Below are 9,922 nucleotides of genomic sequence, written 5' to 3'. Positions count from 1 at the left end.
TTATACTATCGCACAGAGGATTCAACGGATTACAGTTCCTGATGAAAGTTCTTACACATTGGACAGCCCCTTTAGAAAGACGAAACTACATACAAACTCCTCACCTAGTCTTATTGCAAAGGAGAAAGCTTCACGCTCCAGACAGCTACAACCTTTGGTATCACCCCATTCCAACTCTGAAGAACATTCCTTTCATTTCACTTCATCCCCGAGAGAAGAAAACCACACCAGTTATATAAGTGCAAGTTTAGTTAGCAAGAACTAGTAAGTACACAAAGTAGCTTCAGTGACATCAGCTGCAAGCTGCACACCAAGGCAGTTCATGAAATTCAGCAGCTTTCTTTGTAAGGAATTTCACTAACTCAAATATTTTTTACGCACCGCATAGCATAAGCTCCCTCCCTACAGACAGGCATAGCATACTCCAAGTGCCAGCAGTACTATTTATGCTGCTTTTTAACATGAAACAGAGTTTCTGGAAAGCTTTACAAAAAAAAAAGTGTTAGGTATACCTATCTTGAATGGGTCACTATAACCTACCAGGATGAAAACCCTTGAGTTTTAGGCTGTGCTGGACTTGTGAGCATTATTTGCCCTCTACCCAGTTTCATGAAGGTAGGTTGCATATTTTGATCAAGCAAGATGACAATACAAAACTAGAACTACTCACCTGAGTCAGACTACTCAGAACCAGCAACTAACAATAACCCTATCCTGTGGGATGAACAAAACTTTTCTAGGCAGCAGTATGCCCTGCTGCGTTCTGGCACCAAAATCCCCCACTGTATCTTTATATAATATCCAAAAGTAACAGTGAATGATTTAATTTAAAAAAAAAAAAAAAAAAATCGTTCTCTAAGGGAGCTCAGAACACAGCAATATCTACTTTCAAAGTATATCCCAGACAGACTTTTTTTTTTTAATTTATTTTATTGGATAAGCACATCAGCAAGTAAAATTTTAAGAAAAATCTACACACAGCTTCCTAGAAATAACAGTTCACAATTCCCTCCTTAGTTATATTTAACCATCTGGTTTTCATATTCCCCAAGCAGCTTATTCAGTTTCCACCCCCCCACCCCCCACCCCCCATGATTTTCCTGTTTTCATTATTTTAATAAATAATGGGCACCACAGGCGATCCTAGAGAAAAATCCACATCTCAGCACTGCATAGCTGGACAACTAAGTTCACTGGATGTCATCATCATCAAAGAGATCTTCAAAATCTAGTCAGAAAAATAAGATAAGGTAAAATTAACCTTAAAAGTTGCAATTGTTACATATGCACATACTCAAGTGCAGTTCTTCATTATTTGGATTAAAGACAGAAATAACAGTGAATTAAGTGAAAGAAAGTTACTGCACCATCAGTTACCAGAAATGCAACATCAGGGTGGGAAGAGACAGAGAAGGCAGGCAGACCCACATCTATGTTCTCCAGCACACACAAATTAAACCTCTTCTACAACACAAGCTTTGCAATTAAATTATGAAAGCAAAGTGAAGCTTCAAAGGAGAGGCTTTTATAAACACATTAAGTAGCCATCGCATTCAGAGTGCATCAGCCACGATTCCCAGACTCCAGAACTAAACAAGTACTAACTTTATGCATGCAGCAAGTCTCAGATGTAGACACTTCTGCAGAATTCTGGCTTCAGGATACAGTATCCAGGCACATGCTTATAAATTTTGCAGATTGACATTCGCATTAGTGATTTACTGTTAAAAATCGCTTCCTTAAAAAACATTTCATTGCTGTGAACATGCTAATAACATTACTCTCTCAGAACTATCTCAGACTAGTGAAATGTGGCCAGCTAATCACAGCTGTTCTAGTCATCTTTGGGAAGTACTCTTAACTACTTGGCTTTATATCTTCTTCATATATTGACCATAACTTAACAACATAAATGAAACCACGTCTTAATTCTACAGAATGCAATGTACACATGCCATAAAATAAACTGAGGAATAATCCTCATTTAGAAGAGTCCTAAACTACCAAAGGAGTGTAATACCACAGTTTGATGGCAGAACTTTATGGAAATACCTACTCCTACTCGTGAATATGCTGGCTCCAACACAGAGCTAGGTGCCTCACAACTGGTGAGAGCATATCAAACCTGAACTTCTTTATTCTCCTGTATTCTAGGTCTTGAGCAACATGAGACATCTACTTTGTTCCACTGTCAATTTGGATCATCAACAGCACCGCAGCAACCTGACTTATTAACATATCTGAAATTCACTACTGAAAGGTCTAAATACACTTCTTAAGAAGCATAACCCCACACACACTCTAGTAACCAAATGTCAGGTGGTGTATATTTTATCCCTGTGTGCTCAGATACATAGCTCTTCGCCTCTCTAAAAGCGGCTGTATATGCTTACATGCAGACAGTTGACTTTCAAATGCAAAAAGTGTACACGCCCCAAAGTTTTATTTACAAACCCCAATTATTTGTTTTCCTTTGGATACATATGCACGCCTGCCTTAAGAGATTAAGGATTTATCTATAAAGTAGTAACACCCAGAGACAATTTTGTAAAGTTCTGCCCACATTTTGTCACATATTCACTCTGTTTAATATAAGCTATTTGTTATGCAAACAGATTAAGGCATTTTTCTTTTTAGTGACTAACAGGCTAAATCGCCTAAAACCTCCAGGAGAGGAGAAACGTTAATTATATCACTCCCACCTGCATCATTTAACACTGAAGCGCTCTTTATGATACCGCTCACTAAAAGAGCGGTTAGTGAGAACTTCAACGACTATCAGGCACCAAAGACATGAGGTCATAGAGAAACCAAGCGAGGTTTGTTTCGATAATCTTCAGTTTCTGACGCTGTTACCTGCCAGGCCCAAGGCGTTACCATCCCCGCCGGGCGGGCAGGCGCCGCGGTGGCCCCGTCATCCCGCCCACCCCCGGAGCGCGGCGGCCCTTACCGTTAAAGAAGTCGGCGTGCACCGCTTTCTCGTTGGCGGCCAGGTCCATCAGCAGCCCCGTGCTTCCCCCTGCCTAGGAAAGCAGGCGCTGAGCGCCTCCGGGCCGCGGCCGGGCAGCACGGCCCTGCCCCGCCTAGGAGCCCCAGCTACCCCCATCCTCGCAGGCAGCTCCCCCAACACCCCCTCACCTCATCAAGATCCACGTAAGGACCAGCTCCCTCGGGGAACATCTCATCCACCGCCGGCTTCATGGCGACACTTCCGCTCGCCTCCTCAGCGGCACCACTTCCGGGCGCGCAGCGCCTACTTCCGCTATGAGGCCGGCCAGCGAGGCGCCGCTCTGCGCGCCTGGAGGAGTCCCCTCTCGCTGGTTGCCCTGAGCGCGGGCCCCGCCGTTGTCATGGCGAGGAGGGCGGGGTGAGCAAAATGGCGGCGCCATTTTGCTCACCCCGCCCTCCTCGCCATGACAACGGCGGGGGCCGTGAGGAAAATGGCGCTGAGGTAGCCCAGGGACTGCTAAGAGGGCACCATTTACCCTGCAAAGGATGCGGCTGTGAATTATACTGGTGGTCCTTCCAGCCACCAGACTGGGTAGACTGGCATTTAGCTACCCTACACCCAGAGAGCGTTTTTCTGGCTTTTTACATGTAAAAAAAACAACCTCCTGAAACCATGCAACAGAATCAAGGAGTTTATTGATTTTGTGCAAAAGCATAAACTGCCAAAAAGGCTAATTTAAGTAGCATTTAAAGCCTTAAAAAGCATGAAGTGTGCTACGTGTGACTGCTAGGAGTATTAATAGGGCTGAGGGCCGCTGGCTGGCAGCCATGGATTCACCTAAACAGCTCGGCCCCAGCTCCAGAAAAATGAGGGAAGCATTTAGCGCTCATGGTCAGGTACGTGGTAGCCAAGGTGGCTACCAAAGGGGAACTGGGCAAAGAAGGCTCTGGCCATTTCATCAATTCTGTTGTAGGCTCCCAGGGTCCGGAAATATTCCACATAGGACCAGAAGTCATTGGATGAGAAGGGCCAGTACGGCAAAGCTACCGATTCCTGGTGGAGATCTAAAAAAAAAAAAAAAAAAAAAAAAAAAAGTGTTGCAGAATACTATAATATGAAGCATTTTTGCTCAAAGTGTGGGCCTGGGAGCCAGCGGGTTTGGGGCTGTAGGTTGCCCTGGAGCTCCTGCGGCAGGAGATGGAGCCGATGTTCTCTGCTCCGGTTGCACCAGGAATGACAGAGTGCGACAAGATGGAGCACGGGAATGAAGGACATCATCAGCATTTGCAGCAATTCAAGAATTCATCAGGCTGCTTTAATTTCTGGAAAGCTGCTGGCTATTTAGATTGCAGGAAGAACTGCAATCGAAAGGCGTTTTATTCCTCATTCCACACCATTTCCTCTGCCCAATACAAAACCACAAGGAATGAGGCGCCATCACCTACGCTGTGCCCCTGCAGCCCCCCACTGCTGGTGGCAGAGCCAGGGAAGGGGCCATACAGTTTCTCCCCTGCCATCTCAGCTGAGTACCGTAGAAGCCGGGGGTGCAGGATCCACCCCAGATCCCCAGGGGCTGGGTCCATGCTGCACAAGCATTGCCTAGAACCAACAAGTTGTGCCTCTTCTCAGCAGGCCGTAGGAAACAGGCTAAGGAGATGGAGAGGAAAGGCACTGCCACTTGGAAGACAGCTACGGCATTTGTGCCTGTTCTAGGAATTATCTGAGAAAATGTGAAATACTTATTGAAACAAGATTTCAGATTCAGCAGGAAAACAAAATCAATTCTGAAAATGCAGGAGCTGACCATCCTTGGGCCCAAATCTGGGCAAACAGAGAAGCACATACAAGCACTAGCTGAGACCACATAGTTACAAATGTCTTTATGTGCAGCAAAGCTAAACCCAGTATTTTGATTTGATTTAAAACCCATTTAAATAAATGGGAACCATTCCACTCACCAGGCTCAGCTTGTGACCGGGGTCTTTAGTGGGAATTAAGAACCTTCAACAATCCTATTGTCAGACCTTAATTTTACGGAGTAAAGTTTGCAGCATGCAGGCACAGATGGCATATAACAAATCAAATGAACCAGCCAAATGCTGTCTGCAGAGAATTCCCTGTTTATACCAGCTGACCTTAGATTCACTTTGCAGTCGGCTGTTTGGCCCAGTGTGAAAGAAAACCATAATTGTTGGTAATGAGAGCAACAGGATACTGCCTGAACAAGATTTTATTTTTAGATTGACACACGCTCTCCTGACTATCTAAGAGGTTGCTGCAGAAATATTTGCTGTGCACAAATATAATAGCACACTTAAACGTGTGAAAACACAGATAATAAATTCAAAAGGTTTTAGAGCTGTAAGGAAATATAATAGAACATAGGGAGTAAAGTTTTGAATTATAAGTAATCATATTAGCCCTTATTCTGTATATGTATTTCTACTTTCCATATCTGCTACAATACTCTCCCTGCATATTTGTGTGTCTGCACTTGGGATGCTGCTGGCTGTCCTGCTGTTTTCACTAACCGAGATGTACACCAGCAATAGCAGTACCTTGTTATTGCAGATGTTTCTATGCAACTTCATTTTCAGAAATAATTCTGTCTGAAAACACCGAAGAGAGGTTAACTGATGTAATCATCAATAAGCCAATGTAAACATCATTAGGATGTTGAGGGCTTTTTTTAATCAAAGGCAAACACTAATCCAATGGACTAATCACACAAACTGAAATGAACCACAGGGTAGCTGTGCTAAGAGATTTAATCCAACATTTCTTTAATTGGATTCATGGCAATTTGTAAATTTTAAGCTTTTTGTTGTGGAAGTCAGTACTTCTTGCCAGTAACCAGGCACACATTGTATGTATTACTGTTCAGGATGGACAAAATTCTCAGTTCTCTACTATAAGTCTGGTGCTTTCCAGTTATGACTTTATACAACAGAATTAGCGACTTGACCCTTTTCATCTTAAGACTGCAAGTATACTAGCTCTATTATTAGACATTAATATGCCACCTTTTAATAAATTTTAAATAATTTTCTAAAAATTCATTCTTCTTTCTCCACCAGAACTAAGTGAAAGTACTTCCACAGCCCACGGAGGTTAGTAAGCGTTCCTGCCAAAATCACTGCTGAGGATCAGGTCTGGGAGTTACAAATGACTCTCCTAATCGTTAGTGGTACAAAGAAAAGAAAAACACATTAAGAATTACCATCTCCATCCTGGATTGATCGGGCATCTGTAAATAAAGAGGAAACTCATCAGTATCAGCTCCTGCACAGAAGGACTTACTGTTAATAAAAGGTTTGCTGTGTAGCCAGAAGCAGATGAGTTCTTTAATGCAAACGTAGGACCCTCCGTATAGCCAAGTGTTTTTTGTTTCTTGAACAACTGAATAATGAATTCCTTGTTTGCAGTCACTTGGTGCTACAAACCAAATACTCTTAACTAGCAGCCAGACCAGCTGTGACTAATATGCGAGTGGTAACTGATACTAAATAGAAGATACTGTATTAGTAACAGAATATTTCTGGCTGCTTGAAAAAGTAAGCAAGAATAAATTCAGCAGTAAACTTACCTGTTAGCATGTTCATCAGCATACAGAAGAAAAACAAGCCAATAAATTTCATCTTTTCTGCAAGATACTGCTTGTGTTTCTGGAAAATAACCTATACAGCTGAGGATTATTACAAGAGATTAATAATTATGCAAAGTCTATTGTTTCTTCTTTTATTACAATAATTTCCAAAGCAGATTCTGATTTTTAATTTAGGCATAACAAGATCCAATTACATTTCCTTACGGTTTCTGAACTGCACACAGAGTATTAAAAGAAACACAGTCCTGAAGTGTGTACTTCAGTATTTTATTTTTAGGTGGCTTAAATCCAAAAGGCTCCTCTGAACTGACATGAAATTAAGTGTCTTTGGAAATATTTTATTTTATGGTTAGTTTAATTTCACTTTAGAAATTACCTCTCTCTCTCCCCTTTTCTTCTTCTGGCAGTAGTAAAGGTCTGTAGCTCCGAGTCAGCTACAGACTCCAAAAGGATTTCTATTGCTGTAAAATAGCAGTGGTGTTTAAGGAAGGGTGGGGGGAAAAGAAGAGAAACGTCACCAAGTTACTACACCAATCTGATTTTGTTGCCTTCAGGTAGAGGTATTTTAACTGCTCACATTTGCATTGTATTTCCTCACTGTCCATGAAAGAGGCAGTGGGCAGTTTCTGAGAAGAAATCAGAATCAACCTTGACAGTAACACTTTCCCATTTTGAAGACGGAAAAAATCCAGAAGCAAATTCGGCGATTATTACCTTTGCTGCCTTCTTGATTTTCTTTCTTTCTGCCCCATTAGAAAAAGAGATTTTAAGAAATGTTAGTTGAGCAAATTGGCAAGAGGTTATTGAGTTCCCTCTCCAGCTGAGTCGCAAAACCAGCGAACACTTGATGCTGATTTATGTTCTCTACTTGGGATCCTTAAAATCCAGATCTTAAAGTGTACACAGGTGCCAGGTGCTCACTGAAATCAATTGGCTTACATTAAGCAACTAAGTAGGTCCCCAAAGACCTCAGCCATGCTGATGGTGCAGGTACTGCAGCCTCCAAAGAGGGTCGATAAGGTGCATTGAAATGCGTTTTCACATTACACTGATCTGCTGGAAAGATTCCTCTCCCAGTGCCAAGCGGGTGCTTTGGGCTTCAGTCTGTGCAGGTTGCTGAGTGAACACGAAACTTCAAGAAGCCTGAAGGGGAGACAGAGTTTGGAGAATATTCAGTCGATGAGTAAAACTTGATTGATTTTCTTTTAGCACAAAAATGATGGCAGCAGGTGTGGGCAGGAACAAAGGTGCAGCAGAAAGTACTCTGCGACTCATGGGGAGGTGCAGGGATTTCCATGCTCGTACAAGACGTGGCTGTTCAGGTTGTGTTGCCAGACCTGGCAGCTGTTTCCAGATGGCTCCGCTCTGGAAAGGAGCTACTGAAATGCCAGTGCAGAGCTCACTGCTCATGTTCATGCTGTGACGATCTTAACGTAGTGGTTGTTGATCTGATCTGCACTCTCTCAGCTGGGAATTTTCAGTTGCCTTTATGGTCTACAGAATCATTTATCTATCTTGATTTTAGACCCCTACATTTCCTAACTGTGTGTGCGGGTGCTGACGTTGGTGCCTTCACTTCACCACATCCATTTGTGTGCCACAGGAATGCCATGCTGGGAAAGTCTTTGTATTCACGCAGAGTCCTTCAGCAGAGAGACCCAGGCGAGTGGCCTTGCAGGAGGCCCCAGCTTTGCTGAAATTTATTCTTATCTACATGCAGAGTTAGATAGTCCTGCCAAGAATTAATTAAAGATGTTCTGAGCAAGGAGGTGGGGAGAGTACTTTGTAGCACACCAAGCTGTGCCAACTCTTGTGGAGGCTGAAGAGAAAATTATTATGAAAGCAGAATCTGTTTCATCTTTGAAAGGTTTTAATCCTCCCATTTAATATTTCCTAGTCCTGCAAGAGGGGCCTCTACATCAGCCAGGTACTTCCAGCACCCCTGCCCCACTCCCCTGGGCTGCTGCCGGTGGGAGAAGGTGCTTCCCCTGCTTGGTGGAGTCCTGTGGTGCTGGGGTCCATGCACCAGCACTGCCTGCAAAGCCAGACAGTGCTTTCCCTTTCACTGCCTAACCTGTATATCCTGTTCAAATGAACTGTGAGAAGCACTGACATATGCTAATACACACACAAAACTGTCATTAGCTGTAATTAAATAATTAGCATAAAGCTACTTCTGTGCAAATCCATCAGTAGCTTTTTATTTTGCCAGTCAATAAGGGAGGTATAGTTCCAAGTGGGAGGCAAGGTCACACATTTTGGATGACGACAAAGGAGAATAATGATGTTCCTGAGACGGCCCCATCCTGCAGCTCTTCTCTCGAGGAATAACGGTGCTGCTGTAGGAGGATGACAAAGTCACAGAGGTTACCAGGTCCAGGGTCACTCAGTTCACCGCGTGGTCTTGTTGCAATGCTGGATGATCTCAGGAGGATTCGTGTAACTATCGAGGCTCACACTGACATGGCCTATTACACCTACCTTCTTTACAGTTTCTTATTCTGTCTTTTGAAGCTTGAAGTGACTCCCTTCCAGAGCTAGGGGGATCACAGACCTGACCTTGTGCGACAGTCTTTTAACAAGAGGACTCTTAGCAATGTTTTCCATTTGGTAGCACACAGATTGCAGATGGAAATAAATTCTCAGGGTTTCCATTTTAAAGGAGGTCTAGGAAATTATAAAAAGAGGGTGAGAATTAGCATTTAAAGCAGTTGCATAGGGATACAGCCAAGATATACAGTTGTTTAAAATGTTAATTTTAATCCCTTTTCTATCAAGGCTTCTGTTGCTGTACAACTGCTCCCCTCCACTGGGTCTGTCCGATTTAAAAACAACATTGACCCTAGAGGAGAACTGGTAAGTTCTCATCTGTTGCTTGAAGGATCATGCATGGTGTGCTCAGTGTGCCAAACAGGGCTCTGCATCTTCCGGGGCCAACCAAAAAGCACACTGTGCACTGACTTGCAGCATTTCTGATATGCTGCAAGCACTTTCATTCCACCTCCTCCTTTCTTTTTGCTCTAGGACCCCTTTCCTTTTTTCAAGCTCCACACAGAGGGCAGCTGAAATGACAGCACTTAATGCCCAGCAAAGTGCTGGTATGGATCACTTAGTGGAGCCCTCCACTAACAGTTGCTGCCCTGCAGGCTTCTTCACTGCTGAGCAGTTAATTGGAGATACCATGGTGCCCACAAATGCAAATCTGGCTCAGCAGCAACCGTATTTCAGTAGATACTATAACACTTCACAGGGCAGCTGCTGAAAGAGTCCAATGTTTTAATTTCTACTTATTTCTGAAAGAAACGAAACTTTTTCAGAAAGGCTCATTAGTTCAAAACACTGTTACTTTTGCTGGCAGCAAGTTC

At 43.2% G+C, this 9,922-nt stretch overlaps 2 protein-coding genes across 3 annotated transcripts; both read right to left on the bottom strand.

The window, feature by feature from the left end:
• Nucleotides 1–910: 910 nt before the first annotated feature.
• COPS9 (COP9 signalosome subunit 9) lies at nt 911–3,269 on the bottom strand. The gene is made up of 3 exons (XM_037407429.1): nt 3,139–3,269; nt 2,951–3,023; nt 911–1,228 (listed from the first exon to the last, which is right to left on the bottom strand). Exons 1-3 carry the CDS (start codon nt 3,199–3,201, stop codon nt 1,191–1,193), a joined length of 174 nt encoding a protein of 57 aa, XP_037263326.1. The 5' UTR covers nt 3,202–3,269; the 3' UTR covers nt 911–1,190.
• A 356-nt stretch (nt 3,270–3,625) lies between these two features.
• On the bottom strand, nt 3,626–7,066 carry OTOS (otospiralin). Of its 2 annotated transcripts, none has more exons than XM_037407427.1 (4): nt 6,934–7,066; nt 6,537–6,635; nt 6,171–6,197; nt 3,626–4,014 (listed from the first exon to the last, which is right to left on the bottom strand). In XM_037407427.1, exons 2-4 carry the CDS (start codon nt 6,586–6,588, stop codon nt 3,830–3,832), a joined length of 264 nt encoding a protein of 87 aa, XP_037263324.1. In that variant the 5' UTR covers nt 6,589–6,635; nt 6,934–7,066; the 3' UTR covers nt 3,626–3,829. The 2 variants fall into 2 exon arrangements, with proteins under 2 accessions (XP_037263324.1, XP_037263325.1); XM_037407428.1 differs by having other exon boundaries at nt 6,537–6,627; nt 6,934–7,063.
• Between the last annotated feature and the right edge of the window lie 2,856 nt (nt 7,067–9,922).

The sequence above is a fragment of the Falco rusticolus genome, chromosome 13 (assembly GCF_015220075.1).
Source record: "Falco rusticolus isolate bFalRus1 chromosome 13, bFalRus1.pri, whole genome shotgun sequence".
NCBI lineage: Eukaryota > Metazoa > Chordata > Aves > Falconiformes > Falconidae > Falco > Falco rusticolus.
This window is presented reverse-complemented; position numbering and strand designations above follow the sequence as displayed.

Excerpts from the sequence above, each read along its gene's own strand:
- COPS9 (XM_037407429.1), bottom strand. The coding sequence starts at position 3,201 with ATGAAGCCGGCGGTGGATGAGATGTTCCCCGAGGGAGCTGGTCCTTAC. Across the intron at positions 3,024-3,138 it reads CTTACGTGGATCTTGATGAG|GCAGGGGGAAGCACGGGGCT; the intron begins GTGAGGGGGTGT and ends CTGCTTTCCTAG. Across the intron at positions 1,229-2,950 it reads GCACGCCGACTTCTTTAACG|ATTTTGAAGATCTCTTTGAT; the intron begins GTAAGGGCCGCC and ends TTTTCTGACTAG.
- OTOS (XM_037407427.1), bottom strand. The coding sequence starts at position 6,588 with ATGAAATTTATTGGCTTGTTTTTCTTCTGTATGCTGATGAACATGCTA. Across the intron at positions 6,198-6,536 it reads GCTGATGAACATGCTAACAG|ATGCCCGATCAATCCAGGAT; the intron begins GTAAGTTTACTG and ends CTTTATTTACAG. Across the intron at positions 4,015-6,170 it reads ATCAATCCAGGATGGAGATG|ATCTCCACCAGGAATCGGTA; the intron begins GTAATTCTTAAT and ends TTTTTTTTTTAG.